General features: G+C 39.7%; 1 protein-coding gene across 2 annotated transcripts in view; it reads right to left on the reverse strand.

Annotated features, from left to right (window-relative positions):
* Positions 1–240: 240 nt before the first annotated feature.
* AGPAT5 (1-acylglycerol-3-phosphate O-acyltransferase 5) overlaps positions 241–22203 on the reverse strand; it is a 60599-nt gene continuing 38636 nt past the window's right edge. Inside the window, exons 6-8 of one of the 2 annotated variants that reach the window (XM_074581644.1) lie at positions 18625–18786; positions 4450–4573; positions 241–2778 (exon numbers count right to left, since the gene is read on the reverse strand). In XM_074581644.1, the coding sequence (XP_074437745.1) occupies positions 2553–2778; positions 4450–4573; positions 18625–18786 (512 nt within the window). In that variant the 3' untranslated portion in view covers positions 241–2552. Of the gene's footprint in view, positions 3498–4449; positions 4574–18624; positions 18787–22203 lie in introns of both variants that reach the window. The other variant, XM_074581645.1, reaches the window with a different exon arrangement.

Below are 22203 nucleotides of genomic sequence, written 5' to 3' on the forward strand. Positions count from 1 at the left end.
GATCCGACTGACCTGGCCGGGTGTTGTGTTGGAACAAGCAGAAACCGATACTAACACATTTTTTAGCTGCACGGAAAAAAACACAGAAAGGCAAAGTTGTTTTCTTTTCATTGACTGCTTCTCACACAAATCCTTCTGCCAAGGGCTGAAAACCACATTCGTAGCCTTTTTGTAAAGGGTTCCTGTTAACCAAGTTACAAACACAGAAGTGCAGAAAAAACTGAACCAGTAGACAGGACAGAAAAGTTGAATGAGCACTGGCTCTTCTTGCTTTAATGAAGAAATCTTTCAAGTTAATATCAGTGCATATTTAGAAATAGCATGTGATACTCCCAACATCAAATACATAGGCAAATTACAGTTTCAAAACTTTATAAATTAATCGCAAGAAAAAAAATAATTAAGATTAACATAGAGAATAAGGTTGAAAATAAACATCCTGTCTGTTTGTTGCACGGTGTCAATTATATTCCTGGTACTTAAACAACAAGAGAGATCCAGTATTTCGTGGCTATTAGGCTCTCCAAAATAGCAGTTATTTTTCTGCAAATGAATTAAGCAGTTTGCATTTATTTTTGATGTGCAATTAAATGTTATTCTTAGCTGTTACACAGAAATTTAGTCAAGTCAGAGTAAAATTTCATTCCGTGACTGAAAAAAATCACACTAACTTGGGCACACTGCCTGCTGGTTATACCCACTGGAAACGGCCAGCTGAGAATAGGAAGAGCTACATGGGAGCACGTTTGGCTGCTGTTACATAAAATAGGTTGGTTGGGTTTTTTTTTTTTTTTTTTTTCTTCTGGTTTCACAGCCTCATAACAATACTGTTTTTCAACACTGTTCCCAGTCATTGTTTTTAAAATGGTTCATCAACATATCCTGAATCAATCACCGATATAAATAACTCCAGTGACAAAATCCATTATGGACGGACACAGAACTGCAAACTGAATGTTGTACCGGATGATTTTAAGGTGGAACTGTAATTACTCTATAAAATACAGTAAAAAAAAAAACCAAACCCATGGTAAAAGCAGTATCTTTAATTAACTGGCAATGGTGGAATCTGAAAAACTGAGTTATAATTTTAAGAGACAGTTAACTCGCGATGGACTCTAATGCAAGACAAATCGTACTGAAGCTAAAAAGTGATGCACATTTAAAGCTTGCCAGTGTGATATAAAAATATTCTCTGATTCTTTCATTTTGATACAGGGAACCCAAATCCCTAATGGAAGAAGATGAAGTACATCCTCTTTCCTACCCCACCGCTGCACATACAGACTATTCCCTTGCTATCAGGAAATGGCGTTTCCCCAACAAAACTTTCTGGTAGTAAGGGTTTGTTGATTTTGCTTTTTAAAGTGTATTTTCTGACAGGATATGCATTTCTTTCACTACTAGTCTATTGTGCAAATCGTACACATCAACCCCGTAAACTCCAATCCAACTGCAGCCTGCATCGCCTACAACGATTTGAGAATCTAGTGTGATATCACAGCACAGAGACGACGGCCAGATTATGAAACATCAGGCTAAATCAGATTAGTAGGAAAAAGGCACATGCTTTGGATTTAGCAGGAACACCTGAAGGTTCCTCGTTACCATACCCTTACGCTCCCAAACGACAGTTTGCTTCCAGAAAGTTGTGAGGTAACAGGAAACTTCTGAGCGTTCCCCGCCGCTTATGGCACGTACACACGGGAGGTCTGTGAGCTCAGCTGAAGCTCTCGAGGCGCCAGGGGTAACGCAGACACAAGGTAAGCGACAGTCTGGTTAGGCCAGAAACAAAAACTTAACATTTCGTTTACACCGCATACGTTCCTTTAATGCACAAATACAGGGTGCGCAAAATAAGCTGTTTCCTCAGTAAAATTTAATGTTTTTGCATATGTAAAATAATCAGCTAATACTGCAATATAATCAAAAATCATGCACTAGATAAACAGAGCCTCTTCCCCATGAACAACAGTTCTCAGGAACATTTTATTCTGCTTCAGGTAACATCTCAAGATTTGCTAGCTTACGTAGTCCCTTTTCAAGAACACGGTATTTAGCTAAAACTGAAAAGCAAAATTAAAAAAAAAAAGTTTTGATTTTAGTTGCGATACAGCTGGGGTTGGTGCATTGCAGCAGCTCAGTTGCATCTAAGAGTAACGAAAATTCAACATGAATATCAGAAGAATAAATATATACCCTAAATTAATCTCTGTAAATACATTCACAGGTCCACTTAAGACACCCTTATGCATAACTCATACTTCATCGAATCTGCATTTAGAGATGGATGTTAGTTCATGGGGAATGCAATTTATCATATGACTCGGTTTATCTGTCATTATTCCAGCAAAAATCAGTAGCAACTTTGAAAATCTACATTTATTTTCCCCAGACCAACCACACAGAGGCTTAAGTCACAAATTCTATTATTTCCAATGTTCGATCAATAAGGCTTTATTTACACTTTTTAAACTATAAAGTCAGGAAAAAGTTTGGTGCAATGCGCAAGAAAAGACTGCACATTTCACCGACTGGAGACTAACATCTGCTTATGGTTTAATGCTAACCCACAGGCAGCCGAGTAAAGTCCCATATATCCACGTTTTTACATAAAGTTTCCTTCCAGATTCTGTCAGAAGCATACTAGCAGTCAGGCCACCTAAAAACAGCAAAGATGGCAAAGTTTTCTTGAGGCTTAGTTTGGAATGAACACTTTTTTCAGGGAACTTATTTCTTCTTTTAGAATCCTTTGCATCATAAAACTCTATTAGTAACCTAAAAGCAGACAAAAGGAGATGGTCAAAGTTACGCATTAGTGTAAGAAGTTTTAAGCAACTTTCATCCAATAACTGCTTCTCATCACACATTATTTAACAAACTATTTAATACGCAGCAGCTTATCTGTAAGAAATTGAAGCAATCAGTACACCTTAAGACTATGAAGCATTCAAAGTAACATCAGGGCACTCAATGTGAACCCTTGCGAGCAACAAAAGCAGATTTTCCAGAGGGACCAATTTTAACACTGAATATAGAAAAGTTGAGAAGAATCCTTTTCATTCAGCATTTAGCAAATAAGCCCAGAGGACTGAGCAATGTCGTAGGACAAAATAGCACACAGTTACTCACTGAACACTGAGGGCAGGGGGGTATCATCTTCATGAAATAAACTAAATAACAAACATGCAAGAGTAAAATACTACACCATATGTTAGCAGTAAATTTTTTTCCTCCTAATTTTGAAGACCAGTAATAAATGGATTCGAAAATTCTGAGGTTTTGTTTTAAGCATCTCTAAATTCGCCCGACCAACTGCTTTGGCTCTAGGAAAGATATTCTGGTCAACAGGATTCTACCATGAGACACAGATGGATCAGGGTTCAGTTTTGCTGATCTTCACCAGAAGACTACTTGTGGGCCACTGGACAGCCTTTTATTTTATCTGTCACTTACTTGTCTATAAAATGAAATTCAGACTTTCTCGTCTCTCAAAGCTGAGGGAAAAGAAAAATAACTTAGCAATCCTAAACTTTTAAGACACTTCAGTAATAGTGCCATGTTTACAGACAGGCATGTTAACTTTTACATAGATTCAAAGACGACAGGACAAATTAATCTGTTTTTTACTTCCGTGGAGTGTGAGACCGGCACATCAATTTTAAAGCAGAACGTATCTGAAGAACCAAGGAAATTTCTAACTCATACAAATGTACTCAGGGATTTAGCAGGTAAACAAATTTAGCTCCCTTAAATTGGACTTCATACGTGGCAAATCAAACCATCATCTCTCGAACAATGCTTAAATCTCACATTTAGGCACAAGGTCCCCCAGGACCTGTTGCATGCGCTCACTCATGACTTTATCTGGAGATGCTGGAGCAAGTCAGGCATTATAGTTCTGCCATGATTCAAAGACAGACAGATAAAACAACTTCACCTAATTTCCCCAGTGAAGGCAGGGATCTCAGAGTTACTTGTGTTTTTATCCAGTCGCTGTCTGGTGAAAGATGCAGAAACAATTTTGGCAGAAGAGATTAGATTAGGACTTGTCCCTTTCTAACTCTAACACTAATTACGAGGCTACCATCAAACTCCTTTTGCTTGCTTGCTTGCCTACCTTGGGCACCTTGCATTCCTGGCTGTGCATAACTCAGCTTCAAGCAGACAAATGGAGAGTATTCAGATGAATATGAGTCTTGCCTGAAACACGGATTCACAGCTCTTCAGTCTACGGGAAGTCTAAAGCCCAGGAATCTCAATCTCTTAAGCAAAAGCTTTAACCCCAAAGGTATTATACCAAACATGCCCAGGAGTACCAACACCACCTCTCTTCAGAGAGCCCTACAGCTTGCACTGCTGGTAACACAGAAATCGTGGGTGCATCTGTTAATATAAAAGAAGGAAGACAGCTTCTTGAAACAGGAAGTTCTACATATTGTTACTCACTTATCCTTTATTTCAAAGCGTTCATGAAGCCACCTTCTCATGTACATCTGCTCTTCTGGAATGTCCTTCAGTTCAATTCGATCAATGAAAATGTGAACTCTCGGGCATTCCTTGCAAAGAAACTCTAAAAAAAAAAAACCAAACAAAAAAACAACAACAAAACAACAGGAATGAGTTAAAGAAACACTGTAGGGCGTTTGTCCAAAATACGCTGAAAATCTGTCCTCATAGCTGTCAGTGCCTTGGAAACCTGCTTCAGTTGTCAAAAGCTCTTTATGTTTGCTCTTTATGTTCACATCCTGAACACTTCACTGACCTTAGAAGCCATCTGGCCTACATGTTTTTGAAAAGGTGGCCCATTATCACACGCAGCATGGAAACCTTGTCCTAAAATGCACCCTGCTACCTGTAAAACGCTGTGCTTGAAAATGTTACACTTCCACCTCAGCAGCAATCTACTCATTCTGTAGCGTGGGATGCAGTAACTTCGATGTCATCAAATTATCCAGTCTGCAATTTTGATTGAAGTTAGTAATCCTCTTTGCTTGTCCTTTTAAAAATATAAATTTTGCTTGCTCCTGGACGACAAAAATCTGAATTACAGTGCTTTCCCAAAGCAGCTCCAGGAGGAAGTGGGCTTCAGTTTAAGTAATAACCTATAATTAAAAAGTGTAATAGGGCAAAAGACTCAGAACAAAATACTGCTTTCCATTTTGCATCCCTTCATTTTTCTTCTGTCATAGAGCATTACAGAGCTCAAGACAGCCCTACTGCATTTCCCCCGCCCTCGTTTCCTCAATTTGCCCCTAGAAAAATTTAGCACGCAAGCCTTATGCCAGTTGCAAACAAAACGGCATGAGTCAAATAGCCTTGTAGGATTTCTTACAACTAACAAGTGGTAAAAATACTGCATGCGGGGTGAAAAACGCACCAGTATTTGCGTATTAGTAATCATTTGCATGTACCAGTAGCAAGGGGTATTGCAGTAACAGTAGCGTCCCTGTACAAAGAGATGCATGATGTGAGGATGGAAGTCCTTGGGAATCTGCGCGATCTTTATATTTTGAGAAGGGACCAGAAGTGCCTCCCTACAATACAGTCGGGCAACAAATTTAACACAGACTGGGTGGTCCTTTTGGGTTGCTGACATTTTTTGAACAGCAGTGCAGATGTACAGAAGACTTTGACCCATAACTGTTAGGGGTATCTCGAGGAACGACTGTCCAAAATAGTTGTCACTGCATGTACATCTTTATTATTGTCTGCCAAGCAGATATCCCCCTATTTGTTTTTCTTCTTTACAGGATTATTTATTTTTAAGGACTTTGCTGTAAAAGCAATCCTTATCATACATTAGAAATTGCCTTAAAGAATTTTAAAAGCCTCTTCACACAAATGTGTTTGCGTGCTTATAGAGGGGGAGGGAAGGAGAAGAGATAAAGCGATTGGTAAAGTCTTACAGCATTTTGGGGCAGAAATTTGTAAGTTGCTGCGTGCAGTTTTGTGTAGTCCTCAGGCAGAGAGTGCCCTTCACTGAACTGCACTGTAAAGGGAGCAACACGGCCCAGGCACCACCAACTGAAGAAATGGCTGAGGGCTCTAACCAGAAACAAGTCCACCTCTTAGCCATGGAGCAGCAAGCACAACCGTCACCAAAAACTTTGTGGTAAATCCATCTCCTAGCTCCGGCTATTAGATGGCAGGCAAGCTGGAGTCCAGAATGACGGCAGGTATAGGCATTGTCTTCAGCTTGACGTGGAATGCTTTTACTAACTGCAAAGAAATCAGTGTTCATGTATCTGAAAGCAAGTTTTTCCTCTTGTAAGAAAGGAATTTCCAGGTCTGTTTCTCTGAGGATACTATCCAGGCCACTATATGAAGGTCATTCTCTGTAGGAGCAGCTAAAAGCATACTATTAATATTTTAAGATGACAGATGTATTATCCGCGTCTTAAGTGCTTATAATGTTCACTGATGTATAAATCCTCTTTTTGAGTGGTATTACCTATTAAGCGGAACATTCTAAAAATATGCAAAACTGTACCTAGAAAACAAATGCCTGGAAGCCAGATGATATGGTCTTTTTCATACTAGACTCCTACAAAAACCATCTCTGCTGTGCATATTCTAGCTTTAAAAAGTATTTGAAACATTCTGTGCGTTGTATAGTGTACATTTCTTTTGCTTCATAGCACATAGGTTGCTCTGTATAGGAACAAACAACTCTTTTCTGATGTTATTTATAATCTCAGTTATAACTTATTAAGGAAAATTATAAATCAATCAAAATTCTATCTTATGAGACAGCATTATTAATAGCTATATGGTATTTTTAAAACTAACGTTATGCTCTTTAAAAAAATATTGATATTTGGTCATTTAAAGACAGCAACAGAGTACATTATCAATAATAAGCTCTAGTTAAGAATAAGATGTAAGTATTTCAAAAGAAACACCTTCCCCCACCAAAGCTGAAATGTAGCAACTCTACAAATCTGCTCAAAAAAAGCAAAAATCCCTCTACAAATACCTAAGCATTGCCGCTGGTTTTCTACCTTATGCCCAAGTTCCAATGCAAGTTGATCCTTACTACTTCCCACACTGGTCATCTTCAACCAGTCTAAATTGAGTCCCCATATGTGAACATCCTAAAACTTCGCCTTAGTTTCCCACCTTTGCAAATCCCAGTGCTCTTCTCCACAGCCCTACTCTCCCTTGCCAAAGGCTGCGTGATGTGCAACTGCGGGTGCTCCCCTAGAGAGGGTCATGATTCCCACCCATCGATTCAAGGCCCTTTTATCCAAAGCTTGGGCATCCAAGACATCTGCAGATGTTGTTGTAATGCCTGCAATCGAGCTAGTCAGGGAATCTGACTAGTCTTTAATTATCCAATTCATGGCAGGGCTTAATGCAATTAATCCAAAATTTTTTTTTTAGATGCAAAATGTTATTGCACTCACGTAAGAACACCAATGGATAAGAAAAAGATACTGAGAGGTTGTTTTTGAGAAGAAACAGCTGGATTTTATCACCACAACCTCTAAAGGTTTGTGGTGGTCCTATAACCCTTAATTTCACATTAGCTTAACTCCCGAGAGACTTATGTAATTAAGCTAAGAAACAAAATCTTATTGAAGCAATTTATTATGTGCAAATTACATACAACTTCAGGGACACTAGCCCTTAAGGCCAACATCTGACTGGCCTTTCAGATCCTTAAACTTGCCAGAATTTGTTATAATTAACAGCAGGAATAAGCAAGCCTGAACTTTCCTTCAAAAGGCAACACATAAGTGCAAATCATGCATTATAATCAAATGTTATATTGGCGACAGCATTAGTCAATCAAGAACCAAGTACAATTTGGGTTAAATGAATACTAACAACTTGTGTGGGAGCCAAGTGGCCTGACTTTTGTGTGGGAGACAATTTCCTAATAAAACTTTCCATCTAGCTAAATGACAGATACAAGTGCAGAATGCTTGTAATGCTTCTAGTGACCAACCACGGCAGAAGGAACTGGAAATAAGGTGGGTCAAACGTTTTTGTTCTTAAACTGCGACATTGTGGCCCTTCTTCCGCGGGACAGGATTCACACTAGCGCAGGACCGAAGGATTCAGTGCAGAACTAGGATTAATGAATGGGGTACAACAGCCTCCAGGAAAGGAATCGGATCCACAGACTTTTTAATTGCAAACAAATGTTTTGGGAGGGTGTTTTTCTCACTGGCGCTTCCACAAAATTCTGCCAGTTTTCAGCTCTCACCTTCAAAAGCCAATTAATTCTGTTTTGAATTATCAGCATTACCAGGGAAAGGGAGGGAAGGAGAGGAGCTCCAAAGCATAGACATACCTGTAACTGAGAAGGGACATACAAATGGCCTCAGACCACCTTCCCCTTAATGCTACCACAGAAGTTCATTCCACCACTCCAAATTATTTGCCTTGCCCCTTAAGAAAGTTGTGACAGCGGCGTTACACTTAAACAGATATTCCAGTTTGCAATTACTAATGAAGTCTATTTTTATATGCACTTTAAATATGACAGCAATAAAGTAGCTCAGATTTCAACCTCCTACATCAGCTCTTTTACGGCAATGTAATTATTGCCAAAGTCCTTCAAAATTAAGAAAGGACAAACTGAAGCCTGGCATAGTCGTGTCCACCTAAAGAGCCCCCAAGTCTCTCCAGTTTTAAGATTTCAATACTGTCCATGATAAATTGAAAGTGGTATCACAGGGATCTGAAATCTGACTAATGTATTCTAAGTAACTAGTGTTTCAAACGTGTGAGAATACATCTCTTCAGTAACAGAACATTGTGTGTTGTGGTGCATATAGTTCTACAGGCAAAACCATGATAGTGAAGACATTCCTCTCTGAACTGTAGGTGCTTTCTCCCCTTTTAAAATTTTCATTAGCCTGGACTTAAGTCTTCAGCTACCCAAGCAGTTCGTAAACTACCTCCTCCTCAAAGAAAGAAATCCCATCTCCCCGCTTCCACCTACTTTGCGCACCAAATTAACAATCCATTGGCAAAACAAACACAAATTTAAGTGCTGCACTGTTTCTCAGCTTCACGCTTTCCATCACCTCAAGTTGAGCTGACAGGAAACTATTTCACGGCTTGCTCTAACAAAATAAAGCAGTGGTACAGCAAAGCGGCACTAGACGGGAAAGCAAACGCCCAGGGTACAGCGCCAGGTTGCTCCGACGGGTTGCCCTGGGGAGCAGGGGAGGAGCGGGCAGCACCAACGCTTGATGGCACTGCTGATGTAGGGAAGCACGGGGTGGATGCTCTGCAGGCTGGATTGAAGCTTGCGGCCAGGAGACGAGCCTGGGACCCGAGGAACAGCCCTCTCAGAAATGCTGCCAATGAGATGCGACGCACACAGAGATCAGAGCCACCACGCACGCACGAGGGGCACGGCGTAGGGAGTAAACACCTGAGGAGCTGGGGGCCTTTTGAGACAAGAGAGATGGGATGCACCTGAATCGTTTGAAAACTGAAAAAGAGAGCATTTCAACTGGCAGTGGGGCAAAGCTGACGGTCAGGAAAAGCAACCTGTTCAGGTGGATGTAACGTATGAGGTGGATGTGGCTAAAATTCAATGGGAGGGCAAAACTCAGAAGTGCCTCTGCACAAACATGAGAAGCCTAAATATGAAGACAGGAGAACAAGAATTACTGGCACCAAGAGATTACCCCTGTAAAGCAGGCCTCCCGGTAACCCTGAAGGAGCATGCAATGTTCCCAAGCTACCAGATTTATAGGAATGACAGAATAGGAGATCCAGGTGAGGGAATAGGAGCGTGCATGAAGGATTATATCAAGTACAATAGCTTTATGTAATAAGGAGACAGAAGCGCAATGAAATCCTTGGGAATGGCAGTCCTAGACTCTTATAAAATATATATTAGATAGATATATTACATTACTTCCTGATAAGATTGTTAATAGTGACCAGAAACTGTGAAGCCAGACTGTGAGCTGCAAGTTCAGGGTTGACGGCGGGAATGTGAGATTCCAGCTACCTTTATCGAACTGCATCAATGCTTCATCAGGACGAAGTGGAGGGGGACAAAATCTAAACAAACCCCAAAAAACCCAACCCAAACAAAAAACCAAACAAAAACACCAGAGAAAAAAGAAAAAGAGAGAGATTGTTTCCTGGAAAAACTAGTAGCAAAACCCACAAGAAAAGATGCCATTCCTGATGCAGTCTTGAATGGTGCAGTGTTAGTGAGAAGTGCTCTGCAACCACAATACAACTAATTTCAGCACTGTAGAGAGAGAGTCTTAATGAATCCAGCACACAAATGCAGAATTAAAGAACTATGTAATGATGGGGAAAAAAAAAAGGCAAAGTGTCAAAACACCCTAAAAGAAACAGTCCAAAAGGAGGCAGCCTAGAGGCTGTTGAAAACAACCTCTGAATACCAAACCGCAGAAAAACTTGTATTAGAAACTCACATAAAAGCTGTATAATGCTGCAAAACAAAAAGTCTGGGTGGGTCTGAAACCCACTTATATGGCTTAATGGGAAAATTAAGGGGGCTACCACTATATTCCTACCTTCTCCTCTTTGCAGAATGGAAAATTTGCCCAAATAAGGAAAAGCCACAAAACCGCTTATGCCAAATGTAAACATAAAATTAAGAGGACTAAAGAGGAACTTGAAAAATGCAAAGGATGCTCTAACAATTTTAACTTTTTTGAATATATTAAAAGCAGTAAACCAGCTAAGGCCCTGGTGGGACTGCTGGGTGACAAAGGTGTGAAGAGCAGCACTCATGATAAAGTATAAACCCTCACAAGAGAAGCTCAAATATTTGTTTGCATTATTCTGTCTTGCTGAAAATGTTTGACTCCTACACTCATTGCATTCTTTGTACCAGATTGCTGAAAGGAACTAGATCAATAAGTAAACAGACAGAAAGTATTAGACTAAATAAACAAGTTAGATGCCAGGAAGTCACCAAGACCAGACAGCATTCATCCAAAAGCTCTCAAATGTGGAATTTAAAAACAAAGATGTGTAACCTATCATCACAAACAGCCTTTGTGCCAGAAAAATGGGGAGTTTCCCTTCTACAAACGAGGGCTTTAGAGATGATGCTGGGAAATACAAACCAAAGAGTCTTACATCCCTGGGTAAGATAGCAGGGTCTATAATAAGATCACTAAGCACAGAGATAATCACAATCTGTTGGAAAAGAGTTGGCGTGGATTCTGTAAAGGGAAATCCTGTCTCACCAATTTGCTGGATTTCTACAACAGTGTCAAGGAGCAGGCGGATAAAGGGGATTCACTGGACATGATATATTTGAGTTTTCATAAAGCCTCTGACAGGGTTCCACATTGAAGGCTATTAAAGAAATTAAGCTGCTATGGGATTAGAGGAAACGATGTTTTATGTACCAAAAGCTGCTTAACGGAGAGGAAGCAAATGGCAGGACTTAATGGTCACTTCTCAGGATGGAACAGACCCAGCAACTGGGGTCCTTCAGGGATCGATGCTAGGACTGGTTTTACTCTGTGTCGTGGCCGATGAGGTGAAGAAGGGAGCAAACCCTCCAGTTTTTCACATCTTTTTCAGAAGATCCTAAGCTCTTTTGGGTAGTCAGATGTTGGCTGAACTCCAAAAGGACCTCAAAGCTGAGCAAACAGGGTGAAAATGTGGCACTGAGCTTCAGCGTAAACAAACATGGGGAAAAAATAACTGAAAGCCTGATTACATGATGCTTAACTTGGAACTGGTGGTTATAATTTGGGAGTCACTGTCCCTTCTCTGAAACCATCCTCTCAATTGTGCAGCAGCAACCCCAAATCCCCCCAAATACTGGGCAGCATCAGCAAGGACATTGAGAACAGGGCAAAGTGAGTCAATTGGCAGATACATAAAAAGATTGTGAATCCACATTTTAAATACCATGCGCAGTTCTGGTCTCTATCTCAAAGAGGATGTAGCGGACTCAGAGAAGGCCACAGAAAAGACCAACTAAAACATTTAAGGAGAAAAAGCACCTGCATTACAAACAAGGAGAGATTAAAAAGGACGTATTTTCAGTTTGGAGACGGGAAGCAGAGAGAAGGATATGACAGCTTAAAAAAAAAATCCTGAAGATGGCAGGTAAGAACTATAGCTCAACAAGTCCTGCAAATTCAAGGCTAAATAATATCTGTACCTTCCTAAAGATGCCCAGATCTAAAGAATCTTTTAAAATTATTATTAGAAAATGGTATAGTTTTGTATACTGCTATTTGCAGTGGAGAGCAGCGTAGTGTCATTTTAAGCTGTTTTGCTGAAAAAAGATGGTATTTGATGAAGACCCATTGTACTTGCACGTTGTAGTTCACTGAAACAATCTCTAACAGATGCATTCTGGCCTTTGTACTGCTCTGTAACAATTTGTGAATATTGTATGTTGGCCAAGTTAGCAGGAGGTTTCCCACAAAAGCATAACAGTTTCGATCAACAGGCTGCCAGCAACAGAACCTGGATCAGATTAGGTGTGTGTATTACATCTAAAGGGTCTCCCCAGCTGCTGAGAACTGAAAAGGACCAAATTTAGGATACCTGTGTCTTCGTTGGAACATTTTTGAAGTTTCAGAAGGGGGAAAAAAAAAGTTGAACTATGCAATTAAAAAAAAAGGCAAGAAAAAATACAAGGATTGGACCAGTTCAAAACAATGCACTCTCAAGCAAATAAACAGGATCTGTTAGGAACTATGCCAGTACTGCTAGTATTGATGTTTTTGCCTTCCCTTCAGACAGTCTGTTTTGATAAACAGAGAACAGTACCACAAACAGAGTACAAGAAAAGGACTCTGATGAACAAAAAAAGCAAAAATAAACACAGGCTCTCAAAGCAGCAACATATTCCTGGCCAAACCTGACAGTGTTAAGAAATTAAAGTTGTTTTTGTTATCCTCAGGGTTTAGATACACTTTTGCATAAGGATCAGGAGTTCCTTGAGCTGTTGTACAGCAATGCTGCCTGGGGAACCGAATGCTTCCTCTCACATGTGCACGAGGCCCAGGGCACAGGGTAATTTTATGAATCTCCAGCGTAAACACTTTCAAAATCCTCTTTGTGTAGCTGAGGTTTTGTGATGACCGTGTGCTTTCTGATCACAAATTCCCAACGGGAAGCCACAGAGATTTACCGTCAGTCGAAGCTGCTTGAGAATAACTGCAATACACAAGGTCCCAGTTCACAATCAGAGGAACACACACTCTGGGCCCGAAGGGATGCTGAAGGGGGTTATCACCCTCACTGAGGGGGTGTTATTAACACAGAGATGCAGCGCCCACAGGTGTTTTTGATTTGGGAAATGGAAGAATCATTTACGCTTGCCTTATTCTTACACGCCTCCTTAGGCATCCAAATTTGGGTATTGGTGGAGACACGAAACTGGGCTCCAGGGACTCCAAATACGGTCATCTTTGTGTCTGTGTTCTGAGACAGGTAAAGAAACAGCGGTGCTACTCATGCTCACACTGACCTTCGTTTTCTCTGATTTTTGGAGTCCTATGAAGAACTACGGCAAGGTCTGCATAGAGTCCCATAAACTGATGCTGCTCTTCAGTGAAATGTCATTATTTTCAATCAGAAGTATGTTTAATTATTACAGTACGAAAATACTTTGTGCCTACCCAGACCATTGCGATTTGCAGAGTATTGATGCATATGTCCACATCTGCATTCAAAGTGCCATTTCAAATAAGTCATCCACAAATCAACATATTGGCTTACACGTCAATCAAACTACTTTTAATAGGAAATTACAGGCATTCTAAAATGACAGCACTAGTCCTATGGAAGACAAATGAAAATGCATTCAGTTTAAAACTGAGTGATACTTTACTTATTTTGTGGTACTTGCTGAAATCATGCTATTAAAAAAGTTGTATTTTAACATTTTACACAAAATAAACCCAGGGTTTTCCATTAAAGGAAAAATGTGTGATAGAATTTCACAGAACTATGTTGCTAGTTAGTGTTGTTATCAAAATTCCTCCAAATATTTCAATGGAAAATTGTGAAATATGAAAGGTAGGTACTTAAATTTTGCTTGAGCAGAATGACAAGTTCTTGATGTGAAATTTACTATACATGTTAAAAAGCCATCCCACACTTGATGCAGATTTCACCAATGCTGATGTCCAGCCTCAGTTCTAACCTACACCCGTTCTTCAGTTGCTCTAAAATAATTGCTATTTACTTTTCAATATTCTTTCATGCAATAAAAACTTGACAGCTAGCAGAGACCTGAACAGATTATTAGTCATTTCATCACTATAAATCTTACTTTGGACTGTTTTACATTCCAGTTACTGTTTATCAGTTTAGCAATTTAGTTCTTTAATTCCTTCAACGTTATCTATAACCATGTGCTAGTTATCATTCTTTGGACCTTGAACGACAATGGATGTGATCAAATTTGGGCCACGGTCCAGACAAAGACTGGTTTCTATTGCTCCAGTTTCTTTCCAGTTGTCCTGTACTGCACTGTCTAACTGGGTCCTAACAGAAGTGCAAGCATTTGGAAAAGTGTAATTTCCCCTAGAGAAGTTAGGGCAGTCTGACCTCCTCAAATTATACCGATCAAAGTGATGTACGGATTTTCAGAAATGCACACATACACATGCTTTCAAAGTGTTTGTTCTGGAATTGATATACAGCAGAGTCAATAATTCTCAGGAATTCCTCTGACTTCTTTAAGACAGAGTCTACATATACTTGCTATTTTTGTTCAGTGTTTATCATTGTCACATGCTGCTATTTCACACACTCTTTCATCTACAATGGCCAGATAAATACCATCTGGTTATGTTAAAGCCTTCAGGCAGAATAATAAAGATGTAGACATGTACATAATGCTCTTTCAGGTGCAAGAATGACAACAGTTCCCACGTTCCACGAGACCTGCCCCTTAGCACCAGGCAAAGCTGGATGGGAACACTCAGGACTTTCATTCAGAAGTGGGAAAACCAGGTGCTCATACGTTCTTCCCAAGCTTATTTCTATTTTTTACTTAATGACAGTGCAGTAAAATAATATCAACAAATCCAGCACAAGAGTTTCCCCCCCTTCTTTTCCCTTTTAAATAGTTCTTCCAGAATTCAGTACCTGAGATGCCCTTCAGCTGTGCCGCAGTGCCCATATGATTATTTGCATCTTATTCTAATGACCACAACTAAATACTATCTAGCAGCATGGTCCTCCGTATGCAGCACCATCCCGTTCTGTCATTAATGATCTGGACAAACCACCTTCAGTAGTGAGAGGGGAGAAATCCGTGGCAAATCGCTCTTCTTTGGAAAAGCTGCCACGTGCAGGACAAGCTTCCACTGGAAACATACCAAGATCCAAACTTCTTGGAATGAAAAGGAATGAATAACAAATAAATGGTAGGAAAAAAAGTGCACCCATTGGTCACAACTGGATGTGAAGCAGTAGCAGAAAGTAAGATCCCTGTCTAAAGCTAATCTAATCTTAGTCCCTGTCTAAGACTAATCAAATTTGACGTCGTCTAAAACAAACAACTTGCATCTGGAAAGTGCCAACAAAGCATTAAAATGCATAAATAGTGACAAAAAGTTCAACACATTTGAAAGGATATACTGTAAGAATTTGCCTGCTCTAAAAAGATACCATGTTATCAGGTGTGCCTGACATTCACTGTTCTTCTCAAAGCACTAATGCAGAAAGGATGGTGAGGGTCTCTTTTCCAGTTAGTAGTATACTACATTTTGGTTTAATCCTGTTGAGCAAGTCAACCTTATGATATTTATGCTTGCTGGACTGGAAAAAAAAATATTAAAAAATAAATCCAATTTTGCTAAGAAAGGCTATTCACACTAAGAGTTCCATATGACAAAATTTAAAACGCAAGTCATTTTTTCTTCAGAATTTTTTTCCCATTTACAGTTTACTAGCACGGTTTCTCAGAGAAAGCGTGGTAGTACTACTCACAGTCGCTAAATCTTTCCTTTTAACCTGCTCTGGTTACTACTGGAGACAGTAGGCAAGAGCTGACCGTTTCCCTGGGTAAGTACGGGTTTTTTCATAAGTGGCACAGGCTCTTCTGAGGAATTGCGATTTATAGAACTGAAAGTAAAATGCATTTCAAGAAACACATTATATCTGTGTGGAATTCAGATTTCATTCACATGGGAAATGTCATACTATGGGAAATACAGTCCTCAAGTAAAGTTGTGTTTATCAGAAGTTTGTTTTCCATGCAATAAATTTCAATCGGAGTTGCAAGATTGAAAAAGACATGTCAACTTTATCTTTTAAAAATTACCAGGATTGCACTGACATTTTATTCCGATGAGAATGAAAAACAAAATTCTCATTCAGCACTGACACAAATATGAAATGCTCATATGAAACGCACACATGAAAATGACACTCTACAACCGATTTTAGTACTGTTGAAGAGCAGTAATGCTAAAAAATCTCCAATGCATAACAACGTGTAATTCAATTCTTGTTGTATTATATTCCTGAACAGACCAATTGTTGGACTTCTGCATAACAAATGGTGAAATGATCCTGACCTCTTAGAACAGAAATTGTTTTTCTTCCACTTTGTGTCTGGAGGGCCTAAAAGAATGACAACTATGCTCTACACTGTAATTTTTAAAGTGTCCTTAATCTACATAATTTATATTATATGGAATACATGCGACTGCCACAACAGCGTGGAATGCCCTGGATGGCCATTTCATTTATCTGCTCTGTAATGGCTAACAACTGCTTGGCTGCGCTTCGTTCTGTGTTACTGCCTTTATGTTTAGCCAGCCCTAACGGTAAGGGTGGCTGAAAGATACGCCTGGGATTGCCTGCTGGGGAGTCTCCAAAAGGCTGCATGTGGAGTAGCCACCCCAAACCATCTGATTATCGCTTGATACCGGACACAAGAAACAGCCAACAGGGAAATTCAGTTTGTTGGACCCCTTTCCGTAATTATATCATGCTTCATGCAAACTGGAAGGTTCAATAGGTGAAGAGGTCTTATAAGGAATTTGAACATTTGCCATCTTATCATTAGGTAATGACATTTTAATAGTTTAATTAACCATCAGGCAATGAGAAGTCCAGCATGAGAATGCTTGAAACTGCCTAATTATTAAGTCACGAAACAAGATATGCTGCAGGGAAGGGGAAACAATCCTATTTATTTCGAAGGGGGTCTTGAAAAGGGTTGGGTGACAGGACAAGAGGGAGACTGCCAGTCTTCCAAATGAGTCTGTAAGAGGGTCATAAGGTATTAAAAAAAAACCCAAAACTAAATCATAAAAATCTGTAAAACCAAGTTCCAAAGAAAATTATAAATAAAAAATGTTAAATTACAAAAAGCACTTTTGCTATTTAGCCACAAAAAAATTCCTGTTGGGAACAAATTGTACGTAAAATAAAACCATCCTAACAAGTACGAGACAAGTGTTGAGTTAATACACAGTGTTAACAGTTTTTTTGCTCACCTATCCAGAAGAATTTTAAATATGGTGAAAATGTAAAAATAGACAATTCCAGAACTTTCAAGCAACTAGCACCTGCAAGGAGTTCATGTGAACTTCACACCAGCTCAAGGAGTTACACCCGATACTGAAGTGACATGGAAACAGCCACACTACAAACTATTTTTAGCAGTAGAAGGAACAAGTCCCGGTGACACAGTGACACCGGGCCAGCCGAGGAGTGGGGAGTTAGCTAAGAAGTTCTCTGCAGGTTCTTCGGCCCAAACTGATCCCTTGCCCAAAAGTCTGAACAGCTCTGTGGAACTACTGTGGCTTTTTTATCCCCTTGGTATCAGTAATGCAAAATACTCAGAAGTACCACTTTGAGCCAACTAGCAACAGAAAGTTGTACACACATGTGGCTGTGGAACACATCAACTACAACTGGAAAGAAAGATGACGACTGTTCCTCCATCGACGGTGCAGGTAAATGAATGAATAAATAAATCCACCAGCAAGCACAATCAAAAACCAACCCCGGACGCTTTCTGTCCCAGAGTTTTCCCCAACAGAAACCCCAGAACTTATTTATTTATTAGATTACTAGAGGAATGTGCAATGAATTTACTCCATTCCCTTAAGGTGTTGTAGGTGGTTTAAAATGCTACAGCAAGTAAAGCCCACTTGCATAAAATGCTGTTCAGTGTTTGTAAGGTTACTGGGTATGTGTAGCAAGTTGAAAAACTGCCAGTAAAATACTATTACTACTTATTTTCCCTTTAAAATATATGCATGTCAGCAATTACATCACACGTACACGTATGTAGCACAGCAGAGGGAAAGAGAGAGCAAGCGAGGATTTACGATGATGCCAATCCCAGTGCTAGAAAAAACATGAAGGTAAATGGCACCGGCTGCCTATGGCCCCAAGTTCATTTTAACTCTAAAGAGCACTTGAATGCAGAATTTGAGTACAGAAATATTTTCTGCAGGGAATAAGGAAGGGAAGGAGAGGGCAGGAATGTCACAGGTAACTATTGTAAAGCCTCATCACTGACGAACAATGTCCTACCAAAGTGTGGTGAGACGGCTGAAGCGCTGCAGAGATTACCTTCAGAGCATTACAAAACAAAGCAGCTGAAGCTGGTTCTGTATATTAACAAGTATACGGCTGTAGCACGTCTAATATACATCAACTCACCTGTCATAGATGGTGCCAGTTTTCTTTGCCCTTTGTGGTCCACAGTACCTTCATAAGCTACAGTCACATCATACACAGCATCCAGATAGTCTTTCATTGTGTCAATGGCGACATGAGTTGCCTTCACGCGTGGCGTTAGCACATGCTTCAGTATAGCAAGTCCTAAAGGCGAAAAAAAAATAAAGTGTTTGAAAGTAAACTGGACTACATTCACAAAACGAATATCATGCCAAGGAACTTCAGCACCCTCACTCAAAATCCCCAAAGGTTTATTTTTAATCTCAATTCTCAGTTGAGAGAGAACGTGTGTGTGTGCACACTGCAAATGCTCTACTGAGCACATGCAGAAGATGAAGCCGAAATCCTAAAGCATATTGATGACAGAAAGGCTGCTCAACAAGAGTCATTAGATATGGTTAGTCTGAGGGTCCTCTCTTTGGGGAAGGATGGGGGAAAGCAGTGAAACTCAAGAGAGCTTCAGCCCACTGCAATGACTTGCTGCTACAGAAAATGGGACGTTCCGCTTTATCCTTGCAGTTGTTTCCCTTACAGTTCTTTTCTGCAGACTTGTTCCTGCTGCTAACCTTGTATCACTCCGGCACCGCCCCCCACCAGCTGATTCAACTCACCATCCCAGCAGAAAACTAAGCAGGGAAGGGGAAAATATAGCACCAAGAACAGACAGCAAGGAGGAAAACTTCTTTGTTTCCCTGCAACCAACCTATTACAATTGACTTGGCAACTAACAAATCCATAGTCACAGACATCAACGGTTGTCCTTAACCATCCAGGCCAAGACACAGAGATTGGTATGACAAGAACACAAGAACATCAGGTTTAACAGCACTGTGCAAGTCTTAACAGTATTTCATATCTGTGTTTGCTTCAGCTGACCGCTTCCACCTAGAGCATACTTAAGAACATACAAATACACTGGGCTCGAAAGTATAAATCACACAATGTTTTGGGTTGGAGGGGATGTTAAAGATCATCTAGTTCCAACCCCCCTGCCATGGGCAGGGACACCTCCCACTAGACCAGGCTGCTCAAAGCCCCATCCAGCCTGGCCTTGAACACTTCCAGGGATGGGGCATCCACAGTTTCCCTGGGCAACCTGTTCCAGTGCCTCACCACCCTCACAGTAAAGAATTTCTTCCTGATACCTAATTGAAACCTACCCTCTTCCAGTTTAAAACCATTACCCCTTGTCCTATCACTACATGCCCTTGTAAAAAGTCCCTCTCCAGCTTTCTTGTAGGCCCCCTTCAGGTACTGGAGAGCTGCTATAAGGTCTCCCCGGAGCCTTTTCTCCAGGCTGAACAACCCCAGCTCTCTCAGCCTGTCCTCATGGCAGAGGTGCTCCAGCCCTCTGATCATCTTCACAGCCCTTCTCTGGACCCACTCCAACAGGTCCATGTCCTTCTTGTGCTGAGGGCTCCAAAGCAGTGCTTTATTCTATTTCCAGCATTTTAACATACAATGACTTTCAAAATGAGAACAAACAAAAAACCCCTCAAACCTCTTCATGACCTGAACACAGCTCTCCTACACTTGCTTGAAAGCGCTTCTAGGTAAAAATAGGGTATTACGCAAAAATTTTCACTGTTTTGCTATGTGTATCTTTCTCAAGAAGAAGTAGCAATTGCAATTATTCCTTTCTAGTCTTATTTTTCACTGGCTTCGTCTTCAGTCCATTTTTAAAGCACCATCCATAGGTGCTACTTGTTCCTGATAAAGCAGAAATTTTTCTAAACCAAAGTATTGTGGTATTGCTTTTGCTATTTTTCTTGCAAAAGCAATTAAAAAGATAAAATATTATGTCCCGATTTTGTAGTGAACTTCTTTCTCTTGTTGGGCAAAGCATGATTTGATGTAAAATTATGAAAATATCCACTGAACACTGCAAGACAATGATAGATCTTAATGCTAGATAATGCTTTCTAAGCTGCTCTAACATTCTTATAATTGAAAATTTCAGTATAAATCATTATCCTAATTTCTTAATATTTGCTAAAAATCTCCTTGTCTAAACACAGAGATAAAAGGTTATTTACTAGCACTCCATCTGAAGTCATTGTTCTAAGCTCTACCGGCAGTAGCCATAGCTGTCTATGCAAAATGTTATATGGATCATGTAAATATTTTGAAGCATAACATGGTGGCAGTGTTTTCTTAGCTTGTGAACCGTTACATCAAACAGCTAATTATGTTATGTTTCCAAATGTTTACTCTGTAAATGAAGCACTGAACATTCTAGCGTTGTGTTAGCAACCATGCTAGCATGGACATTCCACTCAACACAACTCTCGTTGATCCAAATTCCCAAACATATTCTAAAAACACTGTCATTCCTTTCCTGCCCAACTCATCTTCCCGTTAACCAAACTATTACTGTGGGGAAGAAAAAGGGAAAACAGGTTTCAGTGAGAACTGAATCCTGTAGACAAATTAATTTAGGTATCTAAGACTATTTGGTGCTGAGTTTTTTGAATCCATGACCAGTTTTGGTGATGAAGATGGTCAGTGACAATCTGTGAAGTGCAATTATAGAATAAAACCCCTCTTATTCCATGTGCTACGAGTGAACTCTTGAAGGTTTAAGTACAAAATGAGTATGCATCTAATTAAAATTAATAAAGAAAGTCCATAATCCATTATTCAGAAACACCCCGGTGCATGACACACATGCAGCAACAACAGGAGTTCAGCACATCCTTTTAAAGAATCTGTTTTATAAAAACATTAACCACACATTCTTGCAATTACTTCATGATCTTTGCTAAAATCAACACAACAGAATTTAAACCCAAGTAGTTACAGTATAGTTACCTTGGCAAGCTGCCTGCATCCAATTCACAAAACACACTGTGCTTAAACTGTTTTTAATGTTGTGCAATCCTAAGTTAGGGCTCTCTGTCAAAGTATTTGAGGTCATGAGATTTTATTTTAAATGCCAAAGAAAACGAACTAGATTTCTAATAATGTAATACTCTACCTTAAAGTGCTATAGCTTCACCCTTCTATATTAGCTAACTTTCAAATGATAAACAGACATTAAAAAAATTATGAAAATTTACGAAAATAATGAAAATAATGTGAAAATCTGAAGAAATACAGTGAGCAACGGTACTTCAAATATCTACTGTTTACTAGACTGTAGTAAGATGCAGAATTACTTCAGAAAGTCTGCAAGAAAACTGAACAAAATAAAATAAGGTTTTCGTTTGTACCAAGTCCCAAATCATTAACATCTACAGAATTAATTTTTCATCTAAAGCCAAAAGAACAAAAAACACCAAACAAAACACCATGTATCTAACCTCTCAGGGTGAAGTTACATATATAATAGCTAAGTACAACTCTATGGGGAAGATCTCTCTTCCTCTTCCCTTCATCCAGGCCAAAAACTGTTCAGTGCAGGTAGGCTGCCTACATTTTCAGACTGGGACTCCATTAGTCTTATTTGTACCCCTGACACATGCATGCACCACATTTTTAAATGAAAACAATAAAAAACCATCTCTAAATTAAGAATACCCTGTATGTATTACATTGGCATTAACCACATCTGATCAACAG

Source organism: Larus michahellis, chromosome 3 (assembly GCF_964199755.1).
Source record: "Larus michahellis chromosome 3, bLarMic1.1, whole genome shotgun sequence".
In the NCBI taxonomy this organism is placed as follows: Eukaryota; Metazoa; Chordata; class Aves; order Charadriiformes; family Laridae; genus Larus; species Larus michahellis.